The following is a 14745-nucleotide window of genomic DNA, read 5'->3' as shown; positions in this document are numbered from 1 at the left end:
GGGTTTCGCTAATGGTGGAGGCCGTGGCGCGCCATAGGCTGCCTGGTGCCCTCCAGATAAGAGCATAAAAACGTAGAAAGTGCCGTTGCTGGACAGACGAAGAGCCCATGTAGTCCAGCGCTGGCGTTCAGGCAGGGGCCAACCAGCTGTCGACCAGGGACCCATAAACAGGGCATGGTGCAACTGCAAGCTCCCACCCATGTTCCTCTGCAACTGGTGCACACTGGCTTACTGCCTCAGATACTAGAGATGTGTTGTATTACAACTCCCATCAGCCCCAGACAACGTGATAGGTTAATTGGGTTTAATAAAGTAGGTTCAAGGTAGGGAATTTTGCTGGTGTAAAACTTAGGAGTAACAAAGGTCTCATAAAATACAACTTTTAAGGGTGCAAACCCTTACATGTTTAGGAAGCTTTAATACTCCTTAAGCCGAATCTTAAAAACATTACCCCCACCCGACCTTGCCAGTAATTTTTAAATAACTTGGTCCAGCATTGAACAGCTTAACATGAACCGAACCTTAAAATGTTATTAGGAAAATATACCATGACAAATAATAATAAGACTTTAGTTAGGCAAATTATAGCCATTAAAACCCATTGTAAGGCGTGGAGATAATCACCCTTTGTCCTTCCCCAGTGGAGCCATCACCTGGCTTTGTTGTTTCCCTCTGTTGCATGCTGTCATCCATCTCGTGTTATTCCCCTCATCTTCTTTCAGTGTTTCTTGTCTCCCCTCTGACTCTATAATTTCCACTCAGTTTCAGCTTAAAGCCCATTAAAACTCTCTTTGTATTATGGTGGGAGGTCATGATGTCGTTTGAACTGTTGTGGGTGATTATTATTTTCATTAGGAAATCCCATCTATAGGCTATGCCCTCTTCTCACAATGATCTTGAGAAATTAAAAGGTTCTCCTTTTCTGTAGGGCTTCATTCCACAGGTTCTGGGAAAATAGAATTCTATTGCCTTTGTAGACAATTTTTCTTAGGGTGCAATCCTATGCATGTTCAGCACAAGCCCAAGGCTCATCCTAGTTTAGCATTACAACCAAACTGGCCCATAATTTATTAAAAATACAGACTGAGGAGAATAAAGACACTGCAATTTTTTGCAAAAGACTGCACTTTTTTGGAAAAGATTAAAAATTGGTCAAAGTCATGATTTTATTGCAAAACACAAAATGTCCTGATAGCAAGTTAATTTTACAGAGTGCCCTCTCAACAGTTTGGTTGAGAATTTTATTTATATAAAGCTACATGATGATTACCAGATGTCAACATTGATGGAAAAGTGACTCCGTAAGTTGAATTTAGTTGTTTCATACACTTTTCATACTGAGTATTCAATTTTATGGCTTCTTGAAGAGCATATTTTAAATCTTCTATTTCATCAAAAAAATCCTGAAAAAGTAAATACCACACATAGGCATTTAGTTAAATTGTACTTCCCAATTAAACACTACCCTCAAAGTATGCCTTTCTTGTACTCACCACAGGAATAGTTATAACAAAACAGATCATCTCTAAAAGTTTTAAAATAACTCAAAACAACATTTGCAAATGGGTTGGGGTTGGGAGGGGGGCGGAGGGGGGTCTTTAATTTGGATCCAATATTATTTCCTTTAACTTCTAATAGATTCAGGATTCTCACCTTCTTACTACTGGAAGTTTTTGTCACTTGGAATAGATCATTTGGCTTTTTGAAGGAGCAGAAAATATCAGTGCCAAATCCTATTTATAGAGAAATTTATTGAGAAGATTCCTGTTCTGGCCAAGTTTAGAGTGTGGCACTGAAGGCTTAATTACAGAAATTCCTCTCTTGTTATCTCTATAAACCGTATATACACTGAAAAAGATCAGGCAAAGGAATGACTTCCAACTGCCCATACTTCTTGTTCAAATTTAATCCAAGGAATATGAAACCCAGAGACAAAACAAATTTGCTTTCTACATATAAACATATGCACAACTGCCAAAACCAAAATGTATATTTGAAATGCAGATTCCTGCCCCTGAGCAAATATATATACAATGCAGTTGATGAAAAATGACTGATCACAACATGGTGTAGGGTTCCAAATGCATTAGATACATATTTTGGGTTTTTTTGATTCCCCAATTACATATTCTGATCTACAATCTAATTTCAGTCTATATTACAAACTAGACCGACATTTGCAAATTACGAATTCAATCCATAGAACCGTAAATGCAACATAAAGCTATATGTCTGCTTCTACACATGCAGAATCTCCCTCCTGCCAAACAGATGGCCAGCACTATGGATTGGTTGTGCTTTTATATTGTATTTTACATCATGTTTTCATACTGTTTGTTTTATACTCTGAATGGTTTTAATTTTTGTGGACCACTCAGGGAGCTTCGGCTAATGGACGGTATAAAAATGCAATAAATAAATAATCAATTCTGAACTGACTTGGAAAAGGAGCATAATTGAATCCCTCCCCACCCAGTGATCAGCGGTGTCAGGGATTGCAGCACAGATATTTGGAGAAATGAAGCAAAAACCATGGCTCTGAACACAAGAGTATTTTTCCTCCCACAGCAGACAGTTTCCATGTGTTACTCGGATCACTGTCAACATCACCTTAACCCAAAAGTAAGTTACCTTGTCTAATGCAGCAAGCTCATTTCTCAACATTCTTCTTTCTTTGGATAGCGTTTCATTTTCTATCTTCAGACGCTGAATCTCAAAAAGCAATTGGTCTATGATACAATTAAAAATATTTAAAGTCAAAAACTTAGGAAAATATAAAACCATGTTGCTTTTGTTTATACTTTTAATAAAGAGATGTTCAGGCAAAATTTATTTTTTTCTTTTCTGATAAAATCCTATTTGAGAAAGCATTGTTAGTGTTAAGTCCTACTAGCAGGAAACCTGCATGTATATTGTAGATACTGTTTCAAGTTATAACTTTACTGTCAATTTACAGTCTGAGTCTACGATCTGCTGAAGAGTCAAAGCCCCTTTTAGGATTAGTTTTAAGGATCACATAACTAGTAGGGGAAGCAGAACTGAGGATAGGGAGCTTAATACATAACAGCTGCAAACACTGGCACAACGCATGAGGTTCTGGAGTAAAAAGTAGGTCTTGAGGAAGAAAGAAAGGCTTATGGCATATAACACTGAGAGATACAGTTTTGACTAGGGTTACCATATGAAAAGGAGGACACCGCTCCTGTATCTTTAACAGTTGCATAGAAAAGGGAATTCAGCAGGTGTCATTTGCATGTATGCAGCACCTGCTGAATTTCCCTCATCAAAACAGTTAAGGCTTCAGGAGCTATACTAGAGTGACCAGATACAAAAGAGAGCAGGGTTGAAAGACGGCAACAGGCTAGATTGCTCAACAAGCCTCAGGGCAAACTGAGCATTTGACCCTGTCTCCCCCAATCCTAGTCAGACATTAGCCACTATGCCACACTGCTCTCCTTCACAGCAGTTTGAACATTAATCTTCCACATCACCTTAATCTTGGTATCATAAATAAAGGGAAATTTGCAAAACACAATTGTGGTCCACAGCCTTAGACATGGCTGTGTCTTGACATCTATATCAAATGTCCTTAAATGCTCTTGCAAGTTTAGATAAAATCATTTTACATCTTTTATAAATCTAAAATAGTGGCATAAAATTCTGGAATAATCAAATTCAAATGCAACAACAAACCATGAGTTATTATGAGAATAAGTAGGTGTGACCCTCAGGCTCACTCCTCTCCTTCCCCAATCCACATGGGAGGAGAAAAGATCAGAAGCTTCTGATCAGGTTTGCAACAAACCAGTTTCTCATTTCTTCCAAATACAGGAAACTGTAGTTTGTGGAAACCATACTTATTTATCACAGAATAGTAGAGTTGGAAGGGGCCTATAAGGCCATCGAGTCCAACCCCCTGCTCAATGCAGGAATCCACCTTAAAGCATCCCTGACAGATGGTTGTCCAGCTGCCTCTTGAATGCCTCTAGTGTGGGAGGCAACTAGTTCCACAGTCAAACCATAGTTTGATCCTGTTGCAATAGCCTGATTTGTTAAGTAACTACAGTTTGCATAAACTACAATTTCCCATACTCAGACAAAATAGAAAACTGGTTTATTATAAACCTCACCAGAAGCTTCCAAACTTCTGTCCTTGAGCACAGATGAGGGTTTGGGAAGAGGGAGGGAAGAAGAGGGAAGAACCAGTGTGTCAAAAAATATGAGAGCAAAACATACTACCTAAATATTTGCAGGAACAGCTCCCCCTTTTTTTGCACATGCATTTGTGAGATGATATTTTTCTCTGTGCTGGAACCGTTTTGTTCTTTTGCGACATCTTTTTACTTTCCAGCTCCTTTATTTTTTGGTTTGCTAACTGAAGTTGGTGTTCCAGATCATTAATTTTAACCTATGATAAAACAGTAGAACAATTTTAATAAGCAAGGAAATTAATACCATCTAAAGCATATTTGGAAGTATACTTTGTGCACCAATTTAGGATTATTATTGTTTATCTGCACTCATTGGCAATAAAAAATATGACAGAAAAAGTCAAAATCTAATTTGAAACAAGAAATGAAAGAGTGGGATGGAAATGAGAAATGTCATCAATTCAACATAAATTAAATATGTCAAGTATTGCATAAGTATCCATCATCTTGTCAGTCAATCAGTTTCTGCAAATGTAAATAAAGGCACCAATGAGCCAAAGCTAAGCACTTTGGGGAATAGTGTGACTGCAATTGGTCCCCCACACACTGCAAAACAGATAGTGAGTGCCATCAAGGGTAAAAGCAACAGCCATCTGTATGGCAGGAGCACATGAGCCATACTGGGCAAGCAGTTCCAGATATAGAACACAAACAGTTGGATCCAGATTCTGTCCTACATGGGTGGAAGGCATGTTGTACAAATGCAATGACCTCTTTTTCCATTGTTTTGCTAACACTGCAATCCTGATCCAATATACTGGGTTCTGCAAATGCTAGGCTCTTGTGAAATACTGCAAAACGTATCAGATACTATTTCATCAAAGCCAGATTTCAATCTGCATACTGTGCTACCACTTGAGCAATGTTTTCACAGAAATGCTTCACTACAGCAACTATTCCATGAGCATATATTTGGATACAAGGGCTTTTATCCATGCAGAACCTACATCCAGAAAAATATCTGCTTGCAGAGTTCTATTTCCGTATATAGATCACCATTACGACATCAGATACTGGTGTTTAATTTATATTCTACGATTCTCAAGGGCTTGTGTTGTTTAACAACAGTTAAAAGTAAAAAAAAGACACACATAATACAAACAAAATACCCAAATAAATTAAGTCTAAATGTTTTTAGGATGTTTTAAAGATGTTTTAATCATGTATGGTATGTTTTTAATCAGTTTTTAATGTGTATTTTATATCATATTTTATACTGTTTGTTTTATACTTTGAATGGTTTTTGTGAACCGCCCAGGGAGCTTCAGCTATTGGGCGGTATAAAAATGCAATAAATAATAATAATCCCATATCTGATTAATTCTGGCCATTAAAATGCCAAACCAAAGAGGAAAGTTTTAGAGAACTTCCAGAAAGTATATAGGCTTAGACTTTGATGGACTTCTAAGAGAAAAGAATAACACAATTATGTGTAGCCAAAACAAACACATCTCTATATGCGTTAGCTGTTCAAATTTGGTACATGGATGTTATAGTTAAGGACACTCTCAATTAACCTTAATGATAATGATAATAAAGCAAGATATGTAATATATAACAGTAACTTCTCTTAATGGAATTGCAAATGACGAATGCAGAAGGGCTGACGAGACTACTTGACTTATAATATACAGCAATTGCCTTAGCAGTAATATGCTAAATAACATGCAAGACATACACAACTATTTAAAAATATTTTTCTCTTTTTCTAAGAGTTTACACGATCAAATTATATGACCAAATCTTACAGAAAGTGTTGCAATCATTTCACTTTGTCCTTGGTTTGCTTTTAATTCTTTGTTATACCTTTTCTGGAGATTACTATACATCTGGAGTACTCTGGAAAATAAAATATGGAAGAATCAGAAAGAATCACTCATTTTCCAAATAGGGATTCAATGTCCTTCCAGGCAGAGCTCCTAGCACTAACAATCAAAAGGTATTCAGCTATTCAGTCTTCCCCTCCTTAACTGATTTCTTTGTGGTAAGAAATATATACAGTAGCAGTGGGAAAATCCAGGACACTTACAAATGGAAGATGATGTCCCCTGGACCATCCATTCACCCATGAATTTATGTTTGAGGCAGGGCAAATGCACAATAAAAGCACCTACACATATTCTTGTTCAAACCCCACTGAAAAAGAACGGAAGATGTCTAGCAGCAGAGCTTGGTGGACTCTATTCTCTAGAAGTAAAGTATGTTTTGTTTTGTTTTGTTTTGGAAAAACTACAGGGTGTGAATGAAGAGGCTTATGGGGGAACTGAGGATGACAAAGGTGAGGCTGATAACAGCAGGGAAATTGGGAAAAGCTCAATAAGAGCCAGAGAAGGACCTGTAATCCCAGAACTGCTGTTGGTATATCAACACTGGCCATGCTTCCAGGTGGAGCTGAACTCAGATGTCTCTGGAAATTCTGAAGCTCCCAGGATTACAACTTTACCAGAGTATGGAGGAAAAAGAAGGAAGCTGAGACCAGCAGGTAAGAGAACCTGTAAACCGCCCAGAGAACTTCGGCTGTGGGGCGGTATATAAATGTTATAAATAAATAAATAAACCAGATAGCAGAGGAGAGAACCCTGTCTAGCTCAGCAAATCTGAGGAAGGTTGCTTCAATAAAAGCAACAGGAGGTGAACTCTAACTTAAGGGTGGGCAGAAGGGAGATCTCCAGATCTTTTGGACTTCAATTCCCAGAACTGCCTGCCGGCATGGGCAATGGTTGGAATGCTGGGAGTTGAAGTTCAAAACATCTGGAACTCTACTTTCTGCCTACCCTTGTTCTAACCTAGTACCCTCTCTAATAAGAGCTGGGTGCTTTCACACAGAGGGCTCCTAACATTACTAATTGGAAGACATTATGGAGCTATTCTGTCTTTTCCTTCTTAACAGATTCTACAGATAAGAAAAGAGACAAAGTAGTGATGGGGAAACATGGGAGGGTTTCAAACTGAAGATGACATCACCTAGACAACTGCATAATAAATGCTTTACCTGGAAGGACCCCTAGAAAAAAGGGAATGTTAACACAAGACTTTGTGAATTAACTTTTATAGAATGGCCTTGCTAATGAATGCAAGATTAGTTCATCCACTTTACTAGCTGCTCATTATAAGAAAATGTTTTAAGTAAGAACACAAATACGATAAATCCACTGTCAACATCAAAATTCAAAACAGAAAAAGCTAGACATGCATTTTAAAAAATGAAAAGTGATTGCTTTTGACATCTTTGACTGCAATACTATGCACAGTTACGTGGGAACATACCTCACAGAACACAGTTAGGCTGCTTGAGTAAATATGCATAGGATCAGTACGTAATAAAGATATATATTGAACTATCTTTGCAAAGCTTACCTAGCATTTTCCTTTACGACTTCATTTTCCTTGTGATGAATCCCATCACCTCTATGATATAAATGGTTTTCTGTTTGAACCAGCACACTAAATTAAACAAACATGATGACTTAAAATCTCCTTGGTGTGAACAAGTTTGACTAATCATATTTTGTCTAATCATCCCCAATAATCCATGAATGAAAGTTGAGAAAGGAAATGAAAGTTCATTTGTTATCCTTCTTCAGGACAAAAGTAAGTATAAATCATTCATACAGAAAAATATTTTTAAGCTTCACAATGTGGTGACTTTTCCCTCATCATAAACGACAGTATATACGGTCTCCCTAAGATCCAATTTGAATGTTTTGTGAATTGAATCTGATTATCTAAAATCAGTTTTGAGGGTTCTGTCAATAATTCCAAGTGAATACAAACTGCACTCTAACTTGCAAACTGGCCCTTAAGACACTAGAGCATTTAAGGATTCAATCCTAAGGGCATTTTCTTGGGAGTAAGCCCTATTGAATGCAGTGGCACATAGTTCTAAGTAAACATGCATAGTGTTGTCCAGCATGTTAGAGTGCTCACTTCAATTTCCCATATAAGCATAACCCCGCAGGCCAACTAGTCATGAAGGTGCCTGTACATAAATAGTTAGCCTTAAAATGACACACTCAAACTCACAGCTGATAACAGCATGCTAAACCAGTCTTGCAAATGCTATACAATGTCCCATTTTAGAACTATAAATATCTTCTAAAAAATTCAAGACATTATCTTGGTATTGCCTTATTATAATACTGTTTTGTGTACACTTAAAAATCCTAAAATAAACTTGAGGGGGAAGGAATGTGTGGTTCATCAGTAGTTTATTTTATTTATTTATTTAAGGATTTTTATGCCGTCATTCAGCCAAAAAAGGCTCTCACGGCGGCTTACAAAAGTATTTCTTACAGTCCCTGCCCACAGGCTTACAATCTAAAAGACATGACACAAAAGGAAAGGGGATTGGGAGGGAGGAGGAGGAGGGGGAAAAGGAAAGCAAATTCAGGCACTACAATCTTAGTTGCAAAGTTCAGCAGTTAGTTAACAGCAGTTAGTTCCATGTCAATTCAAACCCAGTACTGCTTAGCTGGGTTAACAGCTAGTTCTTTAAACAAGCTGACCTCTAAATGGAATTTCTAGGATACCTAAACAGCATATATCCATTCTTACTCTCTCTTTGTGATACAGGCAGACATTAACTTCTTTTGATCATGCAGTTCTTCTTGTAATTGTGTCAAGTCATATTCCAGCTGTTTGTTTTTTAGGCGTACATGCCTCAGCTTTTTAAGAAGCAGCTGATTTTCTTGATTGAGCTGAAAAAGTGAGATAATTTTTTTCCTAAGTTAGGAACAGATTCAGGTTAGTTACCTAATGCAATCTAATAACTCTCAATGTGTGAAACAAAGTGGCAAAAATGTCTTTATCCATCATATTTTAACAAAATAACTGATAGACAGGCAACATTATAGGGTGACGTATAGGGCTATGTTTAACTTGACCATGGTCTGTGGGAGATCCAAATCTCACACAACCACCCTGCAAAAAAAGTTCCCTAGACAGACAGCCACAATAATAATAATAATAACAACAACAACAACAACAACAACCTGCCTCTCCCTCTGGATCGAGGCGGAGAACAACATTAAATACAACAATACAATACAGATTACCCTATCCTACAATAGCAGGGAGATTGCAAGACTGAGATTATTTTAAAATGTCTTTAAGATAACTTGCATTGGACATAACCTTTACTAGGACTTAGAATTGCTTTAAGTTTGCTTCCTTCACTCTTCTCTTTTGGGCAAAGATTAAACTATATACACAAAGGGCCTGTTCAGACAACATGCTAAACCATGGTTAGGCCACTAACCCTTTTACAGCAAATGCTTAGTGAGTGTGTTTAAACTGTGGTTATATAGCCACCATGTTTATTAATGGTTCACACAACACACTAAGCCATAGTTTTGCTCAAAATGCTTAACCACCGTGGTTTAATATATTATCCGAACAAGGTCAATCTGTCTTCACACAAATAAATGAGCAATGACCACGTGTCTTTTCCCCTAAGGTTAATAACCCAATGCAGGAGGCAGCAGTTGAAAATATCAAACAAAAATTATGCACATGGAACACAACTGCTAGGCATATAACAACCAAGAGGGTTCCATCTTCAGCCATTTGGAGGGGCATGTGTTGTTGTTATTATTATTAATTTATATAGCACCAACAATGTACTTGGTGCTGTACAAAATATACAAATAAAACAGCAATACCCTGCCTAGAGGCTTACAGTCTAAAATCACATTAAAACATATGAAGGGGAAGGGGTTACACAAAACAGAAATAAGGGAATAATCATAGCAATGAGAACAGTAAATCAGTCTAAAATACCAAAAGCTATGGAAAACAGATGAGTTTTCAAATGCTTTTGAAAATCTAAGATGGAGACCCTCTATAGTTGACCTCAGTGCTCTCACAGACAGGTTAATGTGAGGTCTGAATTGTAGAACAGGCATCCTGAACTTCCACCACTCTGAATAAGCAGGAGCAAACGAGGGGCGGGGCGGTGGCAATCCTGAAACCCTGTCAAGCGCCAATGGCCCTTTCTACACCTAAGGATTATGCCAGGAAAATGGAGGGATCGTCCCTGCCTGCTCCCGGGATCCCCTGTGTGTCATTTGCATGCACAGGGATGATCCTGGGATGATCCCTGGAAAAAAGGCAGGTGTAGAAACGGCCAATGCTGAGGGTCAATCTAGTGCAGGTTTCCCCAACCTGGTGCCCTCCAGATGTCTTGGACTACAAGTCAGCTGGGGGTTGTAGTCTAACCCACCTGGAGAGCCCATGGTTTGGGAAAGCGATTTTAAGTGCCACTGTCATGAAGAGAATCGGAAGCGTCTATACACACTGGCAAGAGCCGGTTGAAGCTCCGCCAGGGCCTCCTGCCACTCACTTGGAGGCACCTGTGAACCGAGGGCAGCGCCATCCTCTTCCCCTCGATAACTTCCCACACAGAGTAGAGACCAAACATCCGGGGGCAAGTTCAAGCGGTTCTCCCCGCCCTCAAAGGACGGCACAACCAATGGAGCGGAGGGGGCGGAGCCAGATGAGTGACCCACAAGCCGCCCGTTTTTTTAGCTGTCAAGTTCAATGGTTCAAATCAAGAAGCCGAGTTTCTGTGACGAGTTCACCACGAACAAAAAAAAAGCCCCCCTAAGCGGGCTGTCTATTACAGTGCCTGCCTGGTCGTAGCCTGATGTCTGCCTTAGTGAAAGAAAGCTTTAATGGTAGCAGCGAAAGATTAGTATCACGTATTAAACAGCCTCTGACGATGCAGGAAAAAAATATTTTAAAGTTTTGCCACTTCACAGGCGGTCTCCACTTCCGTCATGTACAAACGGCAGGGGAGGAATGGAAATAATTTGCTACCTTTTAATATTATGGAAAATTTCGTGACGTCATTACTACGCGACTATAGATTCAAGTCCCCCTTCAGAACTTCGGCTTGTTAGTTCCCATGGTGACCAGATAGTGGATTGACTATGACTCCTTTGTTCCCCGCACCCACACTTACGCACACTGGTGGAGAGTCGTAACAAAGAGTTATGTATATTCAAAAACCGTAGAGTTCATGTCAGAGCTCCCATACGCATAGGTGGAACAAAAGCAGGAGATGGAGGGGGGGAGCAATGTAAAGTCCCAAAATTTGGCCAGGTGTTGTGGCTATGAGGTCTGCAGTTTTTAGAGCTGTCTCAAAATTTGAGATTTACAGATTGAATTAGTTAGTCACTGCGTGCAACCTGATACCTGAAACACCTACCGATGAGTAATTCATTCCGTCTGCAAATCTCCTTTTTGAGACTGGGTCTAAAAAGCCAATCCTCATGGCCACAACTTCTGGCCAAATTTTTGAACGTTACCGTTTTTCCCACCATCCCCTGTATTTTTTAGCAACTAACCTGGTGAAGAGTTTTGGAGAACTTTTAAGCTTGCATACTTTTGTGCTGTATTGGGTGGTCCTAATAAAGGTATTGCTTAACCATGAGTTTTGGGTTTATTTATTTTTGCTTCTCACAGACCAGCACAGCTGTCTTTGTGGGGGCATTGTGCATATATACATAAATATAGAATTAAATATGTCAAAATACTACAACCTAAGGTGAAGGGTTTTGAAATTAATTTCATATTTCCATTCTTTAAGCCCAAATAGCAGATTTAAGGGTAACCCTACACTTGTGCAATGTAAGCATCTCATGCGTAACTTAGAACTACTGCTGACATCTGTGAAGCAGGAGGGTCCCTCCATCAAACACCCTTCAATGAGAATATTCAACTGTCATGAAGTCAGTGGTCTGAGGGAAGAACTGTAGGATAGCAGGAGCAGTCTTGCTCTCCTGGCCTGGAAATCAACTGTTCGCTAACCAGAATTTGGTCTGAGGCAGAGTATGGGTGGGATGTACAGTTACTTCCAGGAAGGGGTTGCTCTCCAAGACATCCAGAACCTATTCTCTTTTTTTAAAGGTGGAAGATCTACATATGAACACCTGCCCCTGCTGAGACTGAAAACAACTTTATTGAAATTTGTTTGCAAGCTACCTTACCTCTTTGTTGATAAGTGGTGTATAATTTAAATAAATAAAATTGCTCCCAAGAGGAAATAACTAAAAGTTAACAGGTTGCTAAACATTTTGTATGACTATGTGTAAATAAAAGTACTCATTTTTTTGCAGACTAACAAAATAGAATAACAAACAGTAAAGTCTACTGCTGGAGTCTTGGTCTAGCCCATAATAAATAAATTTAACCTCACAATAGATTACTGCAAAACCCAAGAAACTCAGTAATTAATCTAACACTGTGCAATGCAAACTTATCCACAACTCCCGACAATCCTATGCATGCTGAGACAGAAAAAAGTCCTACAACTCCCAGCATTCCCCAGCCAGCAGGATTGCACCTTGACAACTTAGATTTAGCAAAGTTATTCTTAACTTACATATGAGCTGTAAAGGTTACAGAAAACTGCTATATGCTTCATTTTGATCTCACATGCTCAGCACTTTATTAATTGACAACTGCATTGCTTACAAAACCACAACAAAAGTGAGACCAGAACACACTCTAGAACAGCTTTTCCCAACCTGTTACCCTCCAGATGATTTGAACTTCAACTCCCAGCAGCCAGCATAGCCAATGGTTAGGCATGTTGGCAGTTAGGGGAAGACTACTCTAGAGGGTAATTTTATGGCCCACTCTCCACAGTAACATCCAGTTTTATTTGTGCTTTATAAATGGTCCTTCTATGAAAAATGCCTAGAAACTTCCACAGGTTGAGAATAGGGCAGCCAGCTTAACTGAGATCCACAATGCTGATAGTACTTTGCCAATGTGGAAAGACCTTCACTGGCTTCCAGTCTGTTTCTAAACCCAATACTAAGTGCTGGTTTTTATCTATGAAGCCCTGTTTTTGTCATGGGATTTCAACTATCGAATGCCTTCAACTTATTTTCCTGATGCCCTTTTTAGTATCCTTCAAGCAACAGGTAAACTTGTTCTGTTCTCCCAATTTTTGGTGAAATTATTTGAAATATTTGTTTAGTTTTATTTATCATAATATATCATATGCTGCTTACATGTTTCTGTTGCTTATTTTAGTCTGTTTTATTTGTATTCTAACAATGTATTAATTTTTATTTGTATTGTAAACCACCTTGGGCAGCATTGATGGAAAGCTGGGATAAGAATCGTTTAAATAAATAAATAACCTCATGAGAAGACTTCTAGTGGTTCATAAATGCAGTAAAACAGGCTGAACAGGGTGGAAACTTTTATACTGTAATGCTGTGCAAGTCTACTCTGAAGTAAGGCCCACTGAGTTGAATAAGGCTTACTCCCAGGTAAGTATGTATAGGATTGCAGCCATAATTACCGTTGCTGGCAACTTTTATTGAACAGAGCTTACTTGTGCATAAACATTTTATGAGGATCTTCTTAGCCACAGACAAGGGCTTTGCAGGATAATATTGCACTGTATTAAGTACTTGTGAGGAACAACCATTTTAATTCCACTTCTAGATGGTTGTGGAAAAGCAGTGCCTCAGCACTTCTAATGGCCTCTAGCATGGAAGCAACCATCTGGTCTGAAAAAGCATAGAACAACACAACAACGTTGGATGGCAATGGGCTGAGAGCAATTATTCATAAAAAAAATAGTGAACAAAGGAAGTCCATTCCAGAGAAAAGAGCTAGTGTGGAAACAATTGCTCTGGCTTTGCTCAGGTTTTCCCTATATTGTTTGCTGCTATGTTTGGACCCACTACACCAGCCTTCCCCACCCTAATACCCTTAAGGTGTGTTTAACTATAACTCCCATCATCCCCAACCAGCATGGTAATCCAATACATCTGAAGAGCACCAGGTTGGGGAAGGTTGGTCTATATAGTCAAAACCTTGGCTACTCTGATCTTGGCTCTTGCCCTTCTTAGCAGTTATTACTCTGATTAGACTACTTCCCTGATTCCAGGTCCTGCATGTGTATTTATTTTTGTATTAAATACATATCTCACCTTTCCATTCAAAGTAGTACTCAGGGCAGTGCTCAATAAAATACAAATAAAATAAAAAAGTTCTAAGTAAAATGTTAAAATTCATGAAATAACACATCAGATGAAAAGACATCAGTATGAAAGAAATACCACACTCCAGATTAAAACATACTTCAGCTGCAAGTCATCTTAAACATTTTGTACAGTGTACAGTTCCTGTGAAAGATGTGAATCATTGCCTGAGAATCATCACAGTGATTTCAGCTTACTGATGGCTTTACCTTTCTATGACCCTGAGATTCATTTATGTTTTTGGATGGCTGAGTTGACTATAATGTACTCCAGATGGCGCAGAAAACACTGGCATGGATTTGTTCGGAGGAGCAGCCTAGCATAGCACAGGAAATGAGTGTGAACATCATGTCAGTTAAAATGAGATGTATATCAGTTACGGTTTCAGTTCTTTGGAAGCAGAGAAGCTAGTTTTTTCAAGACATTTCTGCTTAAATTAGAATGTAAAAAAACATAATGTACCTTCATTTTCCAGATGATAGAAACAGCAGAGACCTGGATGGATGGAGTGTAGCTTTCAAAGACTCCAC

General features: G+C 38.7%; 1 protein-coding gene across 2 annotated transcripts; it reads right to left on the bottom strand.

Annotated features, from left to right (window-relative positions):
* Positions 1 to 1152: 1152 nt before the first annotated feature.
* On the bottom strand, positions 1153 to 14527 carry LOC134401094 (centrosomal protein of 290 kDa-like). Of its 2 annotated transcripts, XM_063129809.1 has the most exons (7): positions 10552 to 10630; positions 8766 to 8908; positions 7569 to 7655; positions 5960 to 6050; positions 4240 to 4408; positions 2632 to 2729; positions 1153 to 1403 (listed from the first exon to the last, which is right to left on the bottom strand). In XM_063129809.1, the coding sequence occupies exons 1-7, from the start codon at positions 10627 to 10629 to the stop codon at positions 1242 to 1244; spliced, it is 828 nt and encodes a 275-aa protein (XP_062985879.1). In that variant the 5' UTR covers position 10630; the 3' UTR covers positions 1153 to 1241. The 2 variants fall into 2 exon arrangements, with proteins under 2 accessions (XP_062985879.1, XP_062985880.1); XM_063129810.1 differs by lacking the exons at positions 8766 to 8908; positions 10552 to 10630 and adding an exon at positions 14425 to 14527.
* Positions 14528 to 14745: the final 218 nt, after the last annotated feature.

Source organism: Elgaria multicarinata, chromosome 7 (genome assembly GCF_023053635.1).
Source record: "Elgaria multicarinata webbii isolate HBS135686 ecotype San Diego chromosome 7, rElgMul1.1.pri, whole genome shotgun sequence".
Taxonomy (NCBI): Eukaryota; Metazoa; Chordata; class Lepidosauria; order Squamata; family Anguidae; genus Elgaria; species Elgaria multicarinata.
This window is presented reverse-complemented; position numbering and strand designations above follow the sequence as displayed.

Coding starts and splice junctions, on each gene's coding strand:
- LOC134401094 (XM_063129809.1), bottom strand. CDS start 10,629: ATGTTTGGTCTCTACTCTGTGTGGGAAGTTATCGAGGGGAAGAGGATG. Junction 7,656..8,765: donor GCCTGTATCACAAAGAGAGA/GTAAGAATGGAT, acceptor TGTTTAATTTAG/TGTGCTGGTTCAAACAGAAA. Junction 6,051..7,568: donor GTCGTAAAGGAAAATGCTAG/GTAAGCTTTGCA, acceptor TTTATTTTCCAG/AGTACTCCAGATGTATAGTA.